Here is a 20,425-nt window from a genome sequence, read left to right as displayed (position 1 = left end):
TTAAAGTAAGGTTGACTATGATATAAGGCTGACATTTCATAAGGTAGGTCTAAGCTAAATATTTAATTCTATATTTACGTGCTGAGGCAAAAAACCACAGTGTTTCAAAACAGTGTGACAAGAATTTTATATTGATTTTTGTGTAAATTCCTGATTGCTTAGCACTTTGGAAAAGGATGGCTTATGCCTTTAGCTGTCTGTTCATATAAATTCCAGATAGGAAATATGAGCCATTTTCTCTCTTTCGTGTGAGAAAAGATTGTGAAGATGGCTAAATAATTGCTGTGATTAGTGAAGTAGTGAAATTGTGATTAGCATTATTCTGAAGTCCACACAGTAAGCAATTTTCCCTTCTCTTTAGAGGTCTGCAGGTCTGCTTTTTCTTTCTGTGATGCTTCTAATACAGGTGGCTTTCCTGAAGAAGTATTTATTGACTGCTTTGAGGGATTAAAAGAAAAAGATTTTTTTTTTGAGACATTGATGTGTTATCTCAGTTGAAGTACTGTATTGCAGTGTTGTAGTGCATATTTTTACTTCTTGAAGTTTCAGAAACTTTGTTCCTAAAAACCTTCTGCATTTTGGCTTTCTCTGGCTCTAGGTCTGTATGCATTCCTTCATATCACTCCTCTAAAGAACAGAATCTTGAACTTTAACATCTCTTAAATTCCAGATTCTTACCCGCAAATTGTTCTATTTCTGTTTATGTCCAATATTACCTGTGCCTTGCACATATGTGGATATTTTTGTATGCCTATAATAGGTAGGTGTTCATATATAGAATCTAAGACCCCAATCTGTATGTGCTGTTCAAACAGAGAGAAAGGGAATCGCTGCTTCAATCACATACAATCTAAGTATAGGAAAAATGCTCAGATGGCACAGAGAGAAAGAAGACCTTTAAGGTGAAAGAGTAGTTTTGGTAGCTGAGCAGCCTAACCACTGAAGAGGTTTGGAAGGTCTCTTGAAAAAGAAGAGGTTAAAAGGAGGATAATGAGGGAGTTTTGCAGATATTTGTGTGTCCTAAATGTGACTGAATCTTCTTTGAAAGCACAATGTTGATGTAAGTTGAAAAGTTGAATGTCTAAAAAGTGGAGTTTGAAATAATAAAGAAAGGCTGCAAACACTCTCTGAGAGGAAATCAGTCATCTACTTTCTGAGAATTTATACAGCAGCATAATATAGCCTAAGTAACCCTGGATATGGGCAGGCTTTGTTTGATAAGACCAAAGAAGCTTTCTTGTTTCTTTGTAAGCATGATGGAAGACACACTGTTTGACAGTAATAACAATGTGGATGGATAGAAAGACTGTATCTTAGATATGTATGGGGAGGAGGAAAAGTACAGTAAGATTTAGACATAGTCTGGCTCCAAAACTTATATGAGGGTGTTTGATACATGTAAGAGTTGGACTTACCATGACTGCTAGTAGCACAGGCACCACTAATCTCAGCAGCCCTTAGGCTTGGTTGCTAGCCTTTCATGTGCCGAGATGCTGTGTTAAGCCCTCATAGGCTAGGATGAATCATTCTACCTAGAAACTGAAAACACCTAAACTAGCAATGACAGTGGAAAGAAGTCTGAAATAAAACTTGGGTCAGTTGAACTGCATATAGGTTAAATAGGGTGATTCTGAAGGGATCTTTGACACAAAAACAGCTACAACCATCCATTCTGCCTGCTTTCAGCAGGGCCCATGTGGTTTGAACAGCTCTGGAGCTATTCTGAAGTTAATCTTTAAAGGTGTGTAAAACTATTTACCTGCAGTGTGAACACATCTTGGCTCTCTGCTGTTCAGGGCACAAGAACAAAAGTAACTCAAGAGAGACATCTTCCTAGAAAAGCTCAGATATCTGCTGCTGCAAACTTGGAAGTTTGCAGGCAACCTGTCTCCCAAATCCAGAAGGACTTCCTGTAAAAGGCAACATGGACAGGTTCATATTGCCTCAGCTTGTGACAGAATGCTGTTTTGGCTGCACACTGTCAAATATAGTACACATGTAGTCTGAGAAAAATAGGTAGTAAAATTAAACAGAATCTTAAAATTTCATATTGATGCTGATAAATCTATGTGCTCATATTTCAAAACAGGCATCTTAAGATTTGATACTGTAATATATTGTACATTTTCACTGAGGTCCTTTCTTAGGAGACATAGTCACTAAGGGGACAGGCTGTGTAAGGTACCTATTCACAGTCTTATGCTTTGGCCATCTGTTATGTATCAGATCATTGTGACAAAATGCCTCTTGCTCTACACTCATCTGTCCTTAACTGTCTTTTACAGTGGTAACAGTTTTGATCTTGACCTTTTTTGGTTTTGGAATATTTTGAGTACATTCACCTCTCTATGCTTTCTGGCTTGATCCAAGCTTCTGCAGTCAACCTGTAGTTCAGTCAAGAACTCACTCATCACCAAGCCCAGCAGAAAGCTTAACTTCACAACCACATACCTGAAAACCCAACCCTGATCCTGTTGAGCCCAAACCACCCCCCACATCAACACGCTCAACTTCTAGCAATCCTGGCTTTTTGGAAAGCCTGGAGCAGACATGGAGGGAGAGAGGACACTTGCATGTCACTCCCTAGGTCCCATTTATTTAAGGACAATGTTAGATTCACATGCTCCATGGGCTTGCCAGAAAGATGAGAGCATTTCATGAAGGAAAAAAGTTGGAGCAAGAAAAGTGAGAAGAGAGGAAGGGAGAGCAAAAAATTTTATGAAATATTCATACCTTTTTCTTTAATGACTTTCCCCAGGATAAATCTCTGCTCCCATCCTCAATCTTTTCCACATTGAGAATCTCTGTTTCATAGCAATTATTTCCAATGACATTATATGTTGTATCACACTAGATGTCATATTGTAAAAAGCATTTTACCATCCCACAACCTAAAGTATGAGAAATAATTTGCATTGTAAGTGACAAAAGAACTCCATCACAATGAATTTATAAACACTCTCAAAAAATTTTAATGAGTAATTATTGGATGGATGATATATGTATATTTATATTATTTGCAATAATTCTTCTGTTAATTTATTAATTCAAATATCTCTCATATTTCTTTTTTATGAACTAGTCTTACATTACTGAAATATCAAAATCTGTTCAGAAAAAGAAACAACATCTTTATAGCACATAGCAAATACAGCTGATAAAATTTCAGTATGTAGAAGAAAACTAAAGGGAAGTATTCCTCCAGGTTAATGTACCTCTACTTTAAGGTAATACAGAGGAGTCTGAGTTGAAATTACATTTTTACATAGCACAAATCAGAATTCTTCTTCAAGATGTAAGCCAAATACACCAATTAGGTAATAAAATTTACCTGCATGCATGAAGTCAGAATCATGTTTTGAGAACAGTTTTTCAGTAGGATCAATAGTTTATCTGTTATATTACAAACATACACCCTGATGCAATTTTAAATCATAGAAAAAACCAAGAATTTTAAGAGTAATAAAAACGGAACACTGGATAAAGAGGCATAACAAACCAACTCCTACTCAAAATTGCAAAGCCCTGAAAATTCTTCAGTGACTATATTTTTCATAGGCTTTTTCCTCAAAAACAAATTAAGATATGTTAGATGTCATTTCCACTTACAAATATTAAGTCCCCAATTTGTCCTTTCCTCATTATCAATGTAACACGATCAATTCTAAGGTTCTTAATTGTGCATGTTTCTCTCAGACTTAAATATCCTTCAATTCCTTAGAGCCATGACCTACACATTGCATTGATCTCTCCCATGACAATGGTAATTGTTCATATAGTAAAGGGTTGCTTTTCATAACTGGATATTCCTATCTTTACGTAGTGCACTTATTTCCATCGCTGTGCTCTCTCTCAAGCACATTGACAAACAGTTTTAAAAAATGAAGCTTCCTGCTTCGGCTTCTCACTGTAAGCTTATTTATACAAATGTGTCTAGGTTATCTATATGTATACAGTGATGTATGTATAAATGTATATATGATGTCTGCAGAAACATTAATCACCTCTCAGAGCCTAGTAGGAAATGCTGCCCTGTCTCCAGATGCACTGATCAGACAAGAAGAGTGAGATGCTGAGGAATGCCCCTCTGCATTTCTTCTCAGCTGGGTATATTGTAAATCGGTACCTGACTCTGGGAGTTTGAGTGGCTGAAGCTTTGTCTCATCTAAGTAGGGCTGGAACTAGCTTTCACATTTGGCTTGCTATTAGCAGAGTAAAGAGTTATGGGACAAAAATGGCTAATCTTATCATTTATCTAAGATACCACCCTGACCATCCAAGGCCAAAATACCAGAAGGCAATATAACTCATTACTATAAAGTAAAAATTATTATTTAGAAAAAGCATTCTGAAACATTTTAATCTCTATTACAGCACTAAAAATGACAATTTAGAATGTCAATAAGCAGTTCTAATCACAAATGGAAGAGTACTTTCAGTCATTAAAGTGACAATTGTATGTTTTTGAATGAGAAGCATAGCTGAAAATATTTTAATTACCAATCACAAATCCTTTAAAATGGGTGAGATTTTTCCCCATCAGAAAAGCTGAAGGCCGAAAGAGATATGGCTTGCTGTTAGCCAGACCTGCCATTGTTTGCTGTGGTCTTCACTATACTGTGAAGCTTCTCCTAATTGAGTATTCACTTTACGAGCGGATCCATATGAACAGATTCACATGATACAGAGCTTGTAATCTATCAGTTTCAATTAAAGATAGAATGCAAGATAGAAACCTTTAAAATTACTACATATTTTATTACTTCATTAGCTTAGTTAACATAGTTTAACTGCACATTTGATATGGACTGGATGATATTTTTAGGAACTGCAGGTCTCAAGCCTCTTTCCTTTTTATATTTCTGTACCTATATTTGAGAATGGTTTCTCTGCAAAATAATCACTAAACATGCACTACAATCATATTTTTAACCACATAGCTCAGTACTATATTTGATGAACTAAATGTCACTTATTTTTTAGTAGATGATCTGGTCTTCAGGAAACTACCAGAAGTGGCTAGAACTTGAGTGACTGAGTGTGTTGCTGTGAAATTTGTTATAATTTATGCTATTTTGAAGCATATAGCTATATTTCATAAATATCTGATTAATGGTTTTCCATTTTTAAATATCGCATGGTATGTAGTGATATTCCCTTAGTTCTGCTATTTTTTAGCTTTGTTGTCATCTGCAACATTTTAATAACATTAAGTTCATTAATTTTAAAATGTTCTGGGCTGCTAAACATTTGAAGTCTCTGTATATAGCACATTTTTTAATTTATTTATTAGAACCATATTTCTCTAATATATCTTCTTGACCAACCATAGGATTAAAAAACCCAGGAAAGTCCCAAATCCCAATACCACTGGATTTCATAGTCTAGAATTTTATCACTTCTAGCTTTTGACTGGATTATTTATTGTATCTTTACATTCCTATATTTTCAAAAATCAAATTAACATCCTGAATATTTATTGTAGGGTTAGAATATAAAATATTAAATGACTGGAAACTCACCAGCACCTCAAAAGAAAAAAAAAAGGTGAAATCTTTGCTTTTAAATAAGTTAACGTGGTTAACGGTCTTCATTCAGTGGTGTTTACACCACCATTTCTGCAGAAATACTAATTTCCACGTTCTGCCTTTCTTTGCAAATCTGAAGCTTTTTACAATAAAGCATTGCTGAAAGGGTATGGCAGAGGCAGAAGATACATTGCTGCTGCTTTTAGTTAACCATTTAATAGAGAGAACTATTTCATTGCTTCTAGGAATTTTCAAGATTTTTTTTTTCCCCTTTATGCAACTGAGAATACCATGAGTATCATGTAGGACTTTTTTAAATCTCAAAGCAAGCTAAATACTGGAGGAAATAAATGAGGATAAAAAAGAGGCTGAAATAAATCTGGATAAACGAGTGGGGAATCTTTAATATGTAAAGGCCAGTTCAGCTGGGTTTCTTAAATACAACTGTAATCATCTGGAATTATGCATTGCAGTTTATTTTCCGAGATATTTCCTTCTTTTTATGCCTAAACCCTTATAATTACCAATATTATGTTTTAATTCATGCTTTCTGGGCTAAAACATTCCATATCTGCACAAAATGCGCTTACAGGTTATGAAGGATCTATGTGAAGCTAAGTGGATACTAGTGCTCACCAGAACAATTGATCTGAATTCAGGCTTCTTCCAAATCCCTAGACATCTTCTGACAGTGAACGTAGGACCTTACCTCTGTCCAGCATCAGCTGTGTGGAATATCACAAGGGCAGATAGGGATGGATGGGGCAGGTAAATATGCCTGTGACCCATCCACACAAGAAGTCAATACACCTTTTAGGATCATCAAGATTTTTATTTTTAGCAATTTTTTCTGTGGACTTGCCAGCTGGGTCACCAGCTTCCAGGCTGCTCCACAGGGTAACATGGCAAGTAGAAAGCAAACCTGACCTTTAGCCTTAGTCTTAGCATCACTTCAGTAAAACAATTGAGATTTAATCACAGGATTACAGTTGGCGTGTTTGTGAATGGGAGCTGCCCAAGAAACTTATTCTGGTAAGTGAGATGATAACTAAACAGAAAATTAGTGGATGGATTTTGATGAGCTGATGGGCATGACCAGGTGGTGTCCTGATGCAGGAGCTGTGAGTAATAAAATCAAAAGGTTGTCTTTGACCATTTTGAGAAAAGCCTTGTGTGAGAGACAGCTTAAATGACTCAGACCCCAAAGATTAAGCTAAGAATTATTAGGAAAATCAGAGAAGTAGTAATGGAGGAGTGTTTTAGTATTTTTGCTTTTAGTTTTATCTCTTTTACTCTGTTCAGAGTAAAGCATAACTATATCAAGGACTTCTGGAAAGTTTCTGTGTCATTTCAAGTGCTGGTTTTATGAATCACATCCTTCAGCTGCTGCTTTTCTAAGTGGTGGACTGCACACCAGTGTCAGAAGTAGGAGGCTTTGGGATGAGTCTGTTGAGATACAATGAGTGTGGGAATATGAACTGGTGCTGGTATTTTAGGAAGGTCGCTGAAGCATAGGTGCCATTTGTAAGAAAGGTAGTCTTTGCCTACGAGATGTGCCAAAGGTAAAGAAGGCAACGTGTAACCTACGGGGAGTACATCACCTCAACCACAAAAGAAGGCAGAGGTACAGAATCTAGCTCTACTGTGCTTGCTTGAGTATTAGCAGCGATAATTCATGGATATTAGTGCAAATTATCAAATATTCAATACAGTAAATTAACTGTGCAACTACACTACCTCTAGGGCATAAGGTGCCAGGGCGTGAGCACTGTCAGGTCTCAAGTCTACTGTCTTGTATAGCCATGCCCGGACACAAGACTGAGACATGGCAGTCTCATGAATGTCCACTTAATGAGAACTTTCCAAAATGACATTGAACTATCATTGTTAACTCAAATTTTGTTGAAAATAATTTCAAAACTAATCAGGAAATAGGCAGGAGTTGCTTACTTGTTTATTTTTGACCGGATCTGTGTTTTGGAAGAAGTTTCTTTTCAACAGTGATGTTACTGGGTTTTTTTATTCATTGTAAGATATTTTGAAAGCTATCTATGCATATAAAATAGTTTTTGAAGTTAAATAAAGTTGTATCTGCAAGAACAGATACTAGTTAAACTATTGTAAAGAGAATTTGTTACTCTCATAGTAATAAGCCATTTCTCACATATTATTAGCAAGTTATTAATAAGTTTGAAGCATCCTCTTAGTGTTGGTAAAAATGGTTGCTAATTTGTGAGTTCAGAATCACAAAACCGCAGAGGGACTGATGGGAGAGCTGTAGATGTGTTGCCGGAGTAGGATCAGAAGTATCCAGTAATAAAGGATGCACTGCCTTGCCCACACAAACAGCAATAACAATGCCATGTGTTTACAGGCATGTGTTACATATGTTACATGACATTAGGCATATAGCATACAAATTACTTTGACAAACACTTGATTCACATGTAGCCCATGTGTTTGTTACGTTTCATAAAATCTAAGCTAGGCTGACGGCCACAGGAAGAGATGGTGGGCACAGGAGCTATACAGAAGTCATGCAGCATCAGGAGCGCTTCCTAGGCTACAGGGTTGGTTTGTGGTTTGTGTATCTCCCATTCCTTGAGTACTCCCTCCTTTCAAAGCCAGCTTGTGCGATGGATCCTTAGGTGATGTGCTGCACTGCACTGACTTAGCATACAATAGCCTGTGTCTAAAGCAGAGCAGTGGGGCTGTTACTGCCTCCTCCTCTCTGCAGCATGCACAAACCTGCTGCAACATGTCTTGAGTGCACAGTCAGTGGAAGCAAAGGGATAAAGTATCAAAACTTGTTTCTAATATTTAACTGGAGAAAGCTGAAACTAAACTCTTCTACCTTTCATATGGTATTTGGATTTCCTGTGCAGTACAAAAAATAATTATAAGTTTCTACAGTTTTGGGGGTTTTATCACTTCACAGCAGTCCCATCGTTTTGCTTCCAAAGCAAGTCTTTTCGTTTCCTTAACTACAGTTGATTTTTTCCCATTATCTTGTGTGTTAAATATGTTCCTATTGTTAACCACATCTGCTTCCGTGACCCAGGGGAACCTCAAGAGTGAGATCAGTGCTTGCTGTTCTACCTGTTTGCAAGAAAAATACATGCATAACTAGAATTGTCAGAAAGTTTTAAAAATATATACTTTTGTCATTATATCTTTAAGGCTTATGGCCCTTCCACTGACCACATGAGATAGCAAGTACCAGAATGCTGTTAATGGTGTTAAGCAACACATAAAGTCCATAATTTATAACTTTTTGAGCATGGAGATGCCTTTGGATTTGTTAGTTCTGCAAATTTGGCATCATTCAAGGTTATGGAGCGATCTGTTTTCCATCAGCTTTTCTTTTTTGTTTCCCCAGTGTGGCAATATGCCAAAACCAGAACTTAACTCTTGTCTTAAATTCAATTTTACCTTAATGTAAAATGAATCAGTAGCGTGATATATTTTACACTGCATAGCCTCCATGGCCTTGTTTATATTTTTAAATGAAGAAAGGTGCTATTATGTTTGCTAAGATAAATGGAAATAGATGATTCAGACATTGTTTAAGAAAATTAATCTTGAATTAGTAATGTAGATTGCCAATAGAAGGTGTCCCTGCTCTGATCAAATGAAAGAAAGCAGAAAGGTTGCCATTCTACTGCAGTCATTTGCTGCACAAGATACATTGCAGGAACAGAGTAAGCATGGATTTTATTCAGTTTGTTAGCAGTCCTGTAGTTCTAATTTATTAAATGTATTTGCTTCGATATAGTAGGAATGCAGATGCACTGTGACTTGTCCCATTAAAATATATTTTTTTTTCCTATGAAACTGCATCAATAATTTTGGGGTTTTTTAGCTTTCTAAAATAGAAGTGACTTGGTTGCAGTTAATCGAATTAAACTAGCAAAGCAGGAAGCAGAAGCAAGCTATTTATTTTTAGTCTAAAGCAAAGTCTAATAGCTATATTTTTGGTTTAGAGCTATGTTAGTTAAATTTTAAAATGTAATGAGAATAGCGATCTCAACAGTGTATGCATATATATAACTAATAGCGATTAATAATATACCGTGCCCACATCATGTGGTTTTCTGATTTCTTCTAATCAAGAAACAAGGATAGGACTGAGAATCTAGGTATTAAGGGAAAAAAAGGCTACAGCTACACAAAAGTCTGCTCTGACTGCAGTGGGCAACAGTTCCTAGTACAGATAGCTCACAGGGAGCATTTCTGTTTTCCCAGCAGGGGAGTTTTGCTTGGTTAGTTATTTTGTTTGGAGAAGGCTGGCTTTGTTTAGTTTGGTTTATTTCTCAAAACTGAAGCTTGTATTTTCTTCCTGGGTTGAGGAAATTAATTGGGAGTGTAAACTAGAACTAAACCTTCTTTTCCTATAGGTATTCTTAAATTTTTTCTTCTCAGCTACAAATACACCTCTGGCAATTTTCAACTGACTCATCTCAAGAGAATTTATTAGATATAATAGAGAAATAGCTCTAGGAGCAGGGATCAGAAGCCATGATTGCCTTCCTAAATGAAGTTTACTATTAAAATGCCAAATTCATGTTTTCTTAGGGCTTGCTTTCTATCCATTAATCTTGATTTCATTCCTGCATAGTGATGGCAGAGAGAGATCAGATGGTCTGTTGCCCATGGTAGTGTAAGAGTTTTGCTTGATTAATGGAAAATGGGGCTTTGAATTCCCTGGACCTGATGAGGAAATACAGCTGATGATGGAGCACAGATACTCATGTAATGAGATGTAAGCTAAGCAATTATACAGCAGCATGAATATCATAGACAATAGCTGTATTTTCCCTCTCTGTCTCTTCTGCTTTCTGCTTGTTAGGCAGCCTAGATTGGGGCACTAAACTGCCTTCCTAAATCACATATCTACCCATGGCTAGTTGAAACTCTGTGCCAAACTAAATAGTCATCCTCTCCCCTCAAAACTCCCCTTCTGTGACTCTTTCCCTGTGCCAATAACCTTGCTATGTATCAGGTTAAGTAAAGGAAATATCTAGCTGCCAAGCACAGACTTTCACTTGAGCTAGTATATATCATTTGATTGCTTACAATATTTCAGATAATTCATTTATAGCTCAGTGCATATGTATGCACCCTATTCTGATGTCTGCAGTATTAATGTACCTATCCTTTATTTAAAATTAATATGCATTAAGTAAATATGGCTAGCCAAGTCCAAATAATGTAATGTAAACAAATCCTTGTGCCCAGATTTGCATTATGCATGATGAGAGGGAACATAAAAAAGATGCTGAAAAAAAAAAAAAAAGTGAGAATCCTATTATCAGTCTGGTAATATGCATGTTTCCCTTATAAAGCTGTCCATGAGAATTAAATTTCATTTTGTATATGAGCTACAGGGAGTCATAAAAAGTTGCATAGTCCCAGTATTCTAATCTGATTTCTGTCCTTCTGCCAAGTGTGTTGCTTTGGATATCCTACCCACCTTTGCTACCTGTAGTAGCACTAAAATAGAAATAAACAGGCCAGATCAGGCTTGTTTCTGTGAAGAAAGAGGTTTCTCCTTAGCTAAGGCCTCCCATACAAAACTGCCGTAGTTGGCCATTCCTTCTTTCCTCTCCTTCCACAAATCCACAATTTGAGGAAGGTAATATTTATTCTGTATTCTGAAGTCAAGAATCATAATGAGTAGTTAATAAATCAAAAATAATGAGAAACAGTGCCAATAAACAATAAGAAGTAATACAATATAGAGATTTATCCACTGTGATTTTACATGTAGATTCACTAATTTATCTTTATTTTGTAGTAGCTATAGTCTGTTAGTTGTGCCTTGAATCAGCCAGGTGACTTTCCCAGGGCATATCACTAGTAACTTCACTACCACCTAGTTAATTTCTTTATAAAAATGAAGTTACCAATGTTACATGATTATATCTAGAATATTTCAAAATATTAATGCTACTGTTTACTACTCTGATCATTTTTCACAATAGTAAGATGCATGATTTTAATAGAACTGATTTGTTAGTTTATGCCAAAAGCAAAAACGTAACGTGTCACAAGGCAAGGGCAAAGTGAAGGGCAAAGATTAAATTCTGCTTACTCTAGCAGAATTCTCTTGCCTGAGCTTTCCCTTAGCAATCAGTTTCACAGTGCTGGAAAGTACAGGGAAAGGGCAGTCTGTAGAGACATTTAAGGGTGCCTTCCTGAAATTCAAAGGGAGATTAACCAGGCAGTGAAAACAGTCCAGTTTCATTTATTAATTTCTTAATATTTTATTTAATTTAGTGTAATTTTTATTTTATATTAGTAGTGAGACATGACTTATTGCTTACATCACCAAATGTAACAAATCATATTTTGTGATTTATATAATGAAGAGTCCTGTGAGTCATTAATTCTGCAAGTAACATTGCAAAAGAATGTGCAATGTATTTGTTGAGTCATGTGCATTCCCTTTTGCACTCATCTTTCCACTTCATCTTGGATACACATTCACATCCAACAAACCAGAGCTGCACTATCTCAGATTGCACCATGTGGCAGTGTACAAAACTAGTCTAAGCAGCCTTTCACCAAATTGAGAAATTGGAGAATAAAAAAACAAAACAAAACAAAACAGTGGAGTGGGGTAAGCATAAGTATTAATTCACCACTGCTTCCAATGTATGCAAAATTTTACCTACAAAAGTAAAGAACATTAATTATTCTCTAGTTATTCTGTAGAACATATTCTCTAGTTCATGCCTGTCACATGTTTATCTGTGTGTGACGTGACTAGGCTAACACAAGAGCAAAGGTACCATTCTGGTCTATTCACGATGTCTGTATGTTAGAAACATTCACATCACTCAGCGCCTGCAGTGTTAACCATAGAAGAAACTGAACATGAAACCTAACAGTAAACCAGATGCTTATCAGGTTAGAAAATAATCTTGTTGTTCAAACCTGCCTCTTTTTCAGAGAGTTGTGTATCGTCTAATTGACTTCTTCAAAGGCTAGTGTGCATCTGGTTTAGAATCACTGTTAGACAAGGCACCATCTCTCCATCTATTTGCCAACATGTTCTTTATTTTGCCTAGAAAATTTATTTAGGTGAAATATGAAGACTCTAGAAATTTGCAGAAATTCTGTGGATATTTGACAGCTTGAGTTACTCTCTAATTATGTGTACATACATCTACATTTACATCTACACAAGGTGTACAGTAGATCACATCCATCAGGGAAGTGCTGAACCAGTTAAATGTATCGCCCAGATGGTCAGTGTGTGCATGTAGTGTAGTTCTGGATGCTTTGGACTTAATATGCATGTGCAGATCAACTGTGCATTGTGCAATTACACAGATGCAGCTGAATAGCTTCAGACTTGTTCTGCATGCGGTTTACAGATGGTATATTGAGTGTGCTCTGGAATTATCTGGCTTACAACAATGTATACTACGAAGTACATATGAATATATTTTGCCTGGGAGATTTCAGAAAAAACACAATGATTCTATAGTCAAATGTTCTGAGTACCTTATTTTTCAAAATTTGAAATGTTTTTCCTACTGATACACTGTTCATAAGAAAGTCACTCAAACACAACTGGAGATGAAGGAAAAAAAAATTAATTCACTGAAGAAGGAGAGTGGGAAAGGACTTAGTAAGAAACTGTATTTTCTGTATTCTTATATTCCTTCTCTGTTGAATTAACAGTGTTATGCTAAAGAAAAAAAAAAAAAAGTCCATTTGGATCATGGAAGCAATCTGTAGTTATTCAATTAATATTTAATAAATCACTTGATAGAAATCAGAAGGATATCAGTTGATTAACTGGCCAGGTAACAATTGTTATCCATCCCCTATATAGATAAGTAAGAATAAATTCATCAACTATAATAAAGGAAATACAAGACCTTTCAGTTAACCACTGTGATATGACAGATGAAAGTGATTTGGGATTAAGGCTGTAGTGAATTCTATATGCATTCAATATTGACTTTTAAATTTATAGAATACTTCTATCTGCAATCTGAAGATTTATAATCATGGAAATGCATCAAGAAAAGAAAAATGTCTCTGGAATATCATCCTCTAATCTGCTAAATAGGCCATAAAAAGTATTTAATCTTCATAAAGTCTCCTGAAACATTTTTTTAAGTACAGCCTACTTAGATTTAGATACATCTAAAGGTGTATATCTAGCTAGCTCCATGTACATTTGACAGACCTGAGAACATTCTAGGATTAATTGTAGAAAAATAATGTAAAGTTAATTTCTACAGAAAAAATACAGGTATTATTAGAAAAGCCCACATAAATTGCTGGGTTTAGACTCAGTGTGTAAACATAGTAGCTGAATCAAATGTTTTTGCAGTGTAACTAATGGCTATGAAGTAGCTTGCTTCTGTGCACCTGCAGGCAAATCCTGCAGGCTTGCCTCCTTGTTCTGCGTGCCAGCTGGGGACGCTCCGCTGAACTAAAAGGTGATCCTGACAGAGCACCCTAGGGTTTCAGAGCTCATCTTTGCTGACTGCTCGCTGGCTGTCCATTTCTTTCCTCTTCAAACCATGAGATTGCCCTTGCTATTGTCCATCACCACCTTCCCACAGCGCCAGGTCTTGTTCAGTTTGCTGTGCCCTCGCTGGCCACTGTGACAGGGAACACTGCGTGCCGTGTACAGTGGGGCTTCTGGACAATAAAGGGAATTTTCAAAGGAAAAATGGCAAAGGGGAAAACCAACCTCCTGGGTCTCCCAGGAGAAGGAGAGGGAACGGCAGACATGGCTGTGTAGCCTCATTTGCTGGTACCCATGGGGATTACACCTATGCTGAGAGAAGAAGAGAGAAAAGAGAGGAGGCCTTTGTCCCTTCCTTTGCCAAATAAGCTGAGCAAAGAGACACTGACTGTCTCTCTTGAGTCTCTGTATCTTCCTGAAAAACACAGAGCAATTAGTATCCATCTGCAGCTGTTGCTCACATTGTATTTGAATGGTGGCTTAGTAAGAGATCTGTTTCCCAAATTACGGTGCCATTTAAGGGAATCAGCTTGGGGATCAGCAAGGTCACTGGTGTGGCTAGTAGTCAGAAAATTATTCAGTGGCATGAAAGGTGCCAGATCTGTAGTTTTAACAGAACTTCTTCCCCCTCCCCCCCGTCTTTATTGTCTCAGTTACAATATATAGATAAATATGTATATTAGAATACTTCCAGAATTATCCAGTTACAGCTAATGAATAAAGAACCAGACATATAGTAACGGTTACATTGAAATAAAGATAATTGTTCTTATTATCTAGAATAACCACCTCTGCAAAAACTTACTTGGAACTACTACTTTACTACCTCATAATACGCAGAGTTGATTTTTATTTGTTTAATAGAAATTCTAAATCTACAGTGCTTGTTTTCTGATACTTATCCTGAACTCGGTGGAAATTTCTGCATCAGCTCTGATGAACTGTGTTATTTATAGTTACCAATATAATCCTGATTGATTCCAGGGGAGTATGAGGTGATTTTAAGATAATTAGTTATGAGGAAAGAATGTATCTGATTGTTCCTAAGTATCATGCTTTTTCTTATTTGAAGTAAAAGACCATTATTGTCCTAAAGTTGAAAAATTATCGCAGTTTATATAACTAGCATAAGAACTACACATGTTCCTCTTGCCAAATCACAGTTAAACCTCTTATTTTATCTTTCTTTACATAATTTATCAATATTGTGTATTTGAACTTTCCAACATATTATAAACAAAAGCATTTAAAAATAAATATTATATCTTTCTTGGTGATTTTAACATGTTTGTTTGAATTTTGTTTTCTGCTTTCTGCTTTCTTTCAGTATTTTCTTATGCAGAAGAATAAATGGTGATTAAAATGTGCAGGATGAAAAGATGGAGCAGTCAGTGCTTGTACCACCAGGACCAGACAGCTTCCAATACTTCACTAGAGAGTCTCTTGCAGCTATTGAACAACGCATTGCTGCAGAAAAAGCTAAGAATTCTAAACAAGATCGTAAAGACAGTGATGATGAAAATGGGCCAAAACCAAACAGTGATTTGGAGGCAGGAAAAACACTTCCATTTATATACGGTGACATACCTCCAGGAATGGTGTCTGAGCCCTTGGAAGACATGGACCCATACTACATCAATAAAAAAGTGAGTCTAATATCAATCCTGTTCATATGCCAGTGTTTGGAATGCTTCATCATGTTCATTTCATTTTTGTAGAGGAGGTGATATAGCTTGTTACTTCAGTCTGTTAATTTGCAACCATGTAGGAAAATGTCATTCTATTAACGTGGAAACAGCTGAGCATTGCTAAAAGGACTTAGGTGTACAAGAAGAGCAGAAAGTGTCTGATGCCAGTAATACATATACATTCTGCCTTCCAGAAAGTCAGTAAATAAATATTTAATATCTTTATATTATAAAAGTTGATTTAGCTAATGTGCCCTTGGCACACTGATCTTCCTGCTTTACATAAGGAGGGATTTTGCAGTAATATTATTTTTATAATTAAATTAATAAAATCAGAAATAAATGTAACATTTTGATTGTACAATATGGTTGTACAGTGGATGTAGCAAGGTATGAATAAATAGTGTGAAAATCTAGGCTTGTATTCACTGCTCTCTCAATCTTTAACAAGGAGCCCACTGAACTCTGTGGTACTGGACAGAATCCATCATCCTTAATGGTTACTAACCTTTCATTCTTTTCTTCTAATTTACATCAAAATTTACTCCTTTGATATAATTGAATTTATATCAAAGGAATTTATATCAAAGGAACATTTCTATCAAAGTTGAACCATAGTATGTCATCTTTCCATATAAACAATATATAATACTTATACAAACATGCATATACATAATAGATTACATAGTTTACAAACTTTAAAAAAATGAATAGATCTTGAAATTGAGTACACCAACACACTACACTTTCCCTGAGGTTCTTCAGATTTAAAACTAACAACATTAACCAATGCAGATCACATTTTGTTCCCAGGAATCTGCTTTGATAGCAAATTATTAGGAAACTTATGAAATCAATAGAGAAACACATGGATAAGCAGAAAATATCATAAAGAGACTGTAAAACTGATTTAAAATTTCCTGGTGGAACTGGCCTTGAACTGGCCCTGTATCTTTCCAGGGTGATTCTGTTGCACAGTGCATATGCAGCAGAAAAGGTTCCTGGTTTGTGGTGATAGCTAGCTTGTGTGATACTTTAATTATTAGATGCCGTGTTATGAAAACTCTATAAGTATGAGGACAGAAGCTATTTTGATTTTCACAGAGTGCTGTGTTGCTAAATTTCATGTGATTTATGAGTCCTGTTTTGACAAGAGAGAAAATACTGTGTGAAAAAAGAATATCTTTATTATTTGATGCCTCTGAAAGAGCCTTTATCTGCCATTCACAGTGTATGAAGATTTATCTTTAAATCACAGTTCTACTTTTACAAAGATAAAAGATGCGTTTCTATAAAAGCAGACCTTGTAAAGTTCTGTACTAATTGTGTCTGTTTATGATACAAAATCACATATAATTATTTCCCTATCTGCCCACAACTTATCTTGGACCTTTATAGTCAAATCAACCTGTCTGTCCTGCGTGTGTTACAGTGTAAACAGATACGTGATAGGTGTGACCTACAGGGACGCTTCTAGAGCCCTTAGAAATGGAAGACCCTTTCAGTCCCTTCACTGATGGAGCTGAAAACTTACATCATCTGGGCCTGATAATAGAATTGCAAGAAATGGAGTGAAAACAACTGAACATATTCAACAAAGTTTCTGTACTATTTGAAAGGAAGAATCTTTTTGTTTGCGCACTAAATAACTTTTATGGGCAAGTCACATACCCGCTGGGATTCTCTTTGTGCTGAAGTCCACACATCCTTTCTATGCATGTGCTTTCATCTTCTACAGGACAGAAATAGAAACAGCCCCGTCAGTCAAAGACAAAAATTTCTCACACGCTACAATTCTCTCTGCTTTTTCTTCCTTCAGTAAAATAGACTTTCCAAACAGAAATCCAACATCTATTTCAATTTCACATCAGTAATTTGACTTCAAAATATCTAATTCCTAGATTTTCTTATCTATCTGTATGTGAATTATGGACTTTTACCTTGTACCGTTTGTCTTTTGAGAGTATTGGTAGCAGCTGATGTTCCTGCATGTCTTGGAGAAATAGTTTGAGAAAAGCCTGAAGAAGTGAACATCTCCGGGAAGACATGAAGCGCAAGATTTCAAAAGATAACCACAAACAGCAAGAAATGCCAACTTCCAATATGCCATGAGTCTCTTGTTCTAGCTGCCCCTGGGGCTTTTCCCAAGACACCAGGGACCCAGTATGTCACCTCTTGCCTTTCAGAAGGTCCTATAAGGTTTTAGATGGTGTTTATTTAACTGTAGGAAGTGGAAATGCAATGGAGTAGTGGTTAGACTGCTCAGTGTAGCCTTCCAGAAACTACATTTAAAGCTAACTGGAAGGAGAGGAGAAAGAAGGTTTTGGGAACTCTGTCACAAGAGGTTCTTTGAGACCTTTGTTCAGTGTGGAGTCTTCTTCCCTCTTAGGTGTATCTTCTCAAAATACTCATCCTCCTTCTTTGCCCTGCTAAGAATGCAGTTTCTGGGTTTATATCAAATATGGCAGAAGTTACAGAACTGGGATTAAGTTTGCAGATGCAAAAGCAGCAAATAAGGGGCTTCCCTTTAGGAATTTCTTTGAATTCATATGCTGACTTGATTACTTTGAGTGTGAGCAGGTTTTCTGCCTTTATAAAATGATTAAAGCACTTCATAAAACCTAAGCCCTGGAAAGTATATATAATCCTTCATATACAAACAGTAATCTTACAATTTGTTTGGAATTTATTTAGCTTTTATTAGTGTATGCCTACTTTTTCCTGACAGCTTTGGGTACAATACTTCATGTTCAACCACACTGCCTACACATTGGCTTGCATCTGCGCTGAGACTGGAGTGAGACTGGAGTGAGGCTTACCAGGGAGTCAAGCTTTCACAGGGATTGGATATCAGCTGTTACCTGTGGTTTTAATGAAAATTCTTCTTCAGAGATAAGATACAATTTTAGTTCATGTTTAAGGCTAGAAGTCAGAGGACCAAAAAAGTCATTCTGAGGGCTCCAGTCACAAAGATGCTTTGAGTGAAAAATTAAAACTGAGTTAGGGAATTTATGTCTTGTTGGTTCTGCTTATGCAGGGCAGCAGAAAGTAGAACAGCTAAAATAGCAGCAGCTTCCAACTGAAACTGGATTAGTGCCAACATGCTGTTATTTTCCATAAGGTATGTTAGAAAAGAGATGTATGTTGAATATGCTTGTGTTCAAAGATTTTTTTAAAAATGTAGGTTGACTAAACGTAGGTGGTGTAGCCTTAGGTACAAAGTTAGTAGGGAGTGTGATTTTTAATGTATTGTGTCAACTACCTCATAGCTACAAAATCTGAGAGTGTGAGCTGGATGCTTCTGAGCTATGAGTCCTGGGGGCTGGGGACAGACCTGGGAGGGGAAACTCAACTTCCCCCTGGGGTGTGAGGCTTTAAAACATTGTGCCAAAAAATCATTCATCTGCTTGGTTGCTTCAGTATTTAAAATTAAAGTTTCATTTAAGGTCAGGTCATCTGCAGTTACACTTTGAAGGTTGTTATTATCTGTAATCCATAAATGGAAGTGTAATTTGGAAACAGTAGCTCAGGCTTTGTCCTACTGTCCTCAGTTTCATATACAGTTTTTCCATTTCCGTGCAGAAACAGGGAAATCAAGTACATATACCATTCCTACACATCTTGAATTTGTACTCAACACAAGATAAAGTCTCACTATTAATGTCCCATACTCTTAAAGGGCTTGGTTTGTACAGGTAGGTGCACCTTGTAGAGATATGATGGAGAGACAGTTCAGGGAGTAAGCCAGCAAGTGAGTTGGGACTGGGACCACTTTTCCTAAGAGCTTAATCCCTGCTTCTCCTCAGCTTTCAGTACTTGGTGTCTGTCAGAGACTGGTGGAAGCCATCATCTCCATGTCTCGCTCCACCTCCTGGGTGCTCCTAGAGATTTGTATCTGTACTTCATGGTCCATGCATATTAAGCTTCCCAAATCTAAGCAGACTGAAGAATTGTCCTTCTTGAACTTCTTTGGCATATTTTCTGTGTCTGCCAGCCTTCATAGAAATAGCCTTGTAGTCCATTTTCTTACAGTATTGAAGCGATGCTTGATGTTACAGACACCCAAAGAGACCAACATATCCTTGCCCACACTTCCACTGGCATTCTAGTTTACAGCTCACTTCATCAGCAATGTAATGAGAGATAAGGAGGCTTTATCATAGCCTATTCACAAAATACATGACTCTGACAAAATGAAAAAAAAAAAAATTTTGGACATTTCTCTTGGGTAGATTCTACAATGCCTTTAATTCCGTCTGAATTTAGGCTGTAATCTTTGCATCATCCCTTCCACTGCATGCAGATTTCTTCTGAATTACTGAGCCTTCCTGTTGCAGTGTTTTCTATTCTTTTCTGATTGATCTTGCAGTTGAATAGCACTCTAGTGCCACGAAGAAACCTGACAGTCCCCATTTGCCATGCTGTTGTGTTAATGTTGTTGCAGACATGATGACCTACAGTAGAAGCAAAGCAATGTTTGTAGGATTTTTTCTCATGCCGTTTATATTTGGCCCATGGATTTATTTGAGAAAAATAGATAATCCTTCAGTCTACAGAGTCTTCTACAATTCTCTGAAGTAAGGCTTGCATGCCTTTAATTTTCTCCAAATTTGATGGGCTCTTTAGCTGTTAAAATTCTAATTTAACAAGTATGTGAGTTCTGGTCAAGTTTCACACCTGCAAACCACAATTGTGCAGGGAGGTCTGGGATGTAT

At 36.6% G+C, this 20,425-nt stretch overlaps 1 protein-coding gene across 5 annotated transcripts in view; it reads left to right on the top strand.

Moving 5' to 3' along the window:
• Positions 1–20,425, top strand: part of LOC104358686 (sodium channel protein type 1 subunit alpha) — a 97,369-nt gene that overhangs the window by 16,526 nt on the left and 60,418 nt on the right. For all 5 annotated transcript variants that reach the window (XM_042784348.1, XM_042784344.1, XM_042784349.1 and 2 more), the window contains exon 2: positions 15,350–15,668. In XM_042784348.1, the coding sequence (XP_042640282.1) occupies positions 15,402–15,668 (267 nt within the window). In that variant the 5' untranslated portion in view covers positions 15,350–15,401. The remainder of the gene's footprint in view (positions 1–15,349; positions 15,669–20,425) is intronic.

This window comes from Tyto alba, unplaced genomic scaffold (genome assembly GCF_018691265.1).
Source record: "Tyto alba isolate M040663 unplaced genomic scaffold, T.alba_DEE_v4.0 Super-Scaffold_7, whole genome shotgun sequence".
Lineage (NCBI taxonomy): Eukaryota > Metazoa > Chordata > Aves > Strigiformes > Tytonidae > Tyto > Tyto alba.
The sequence above is the reverse complement of the archived record's forward strand: the minus strand, read 5'-3'. Positions and strand labels throughout refer to the sequence as shown.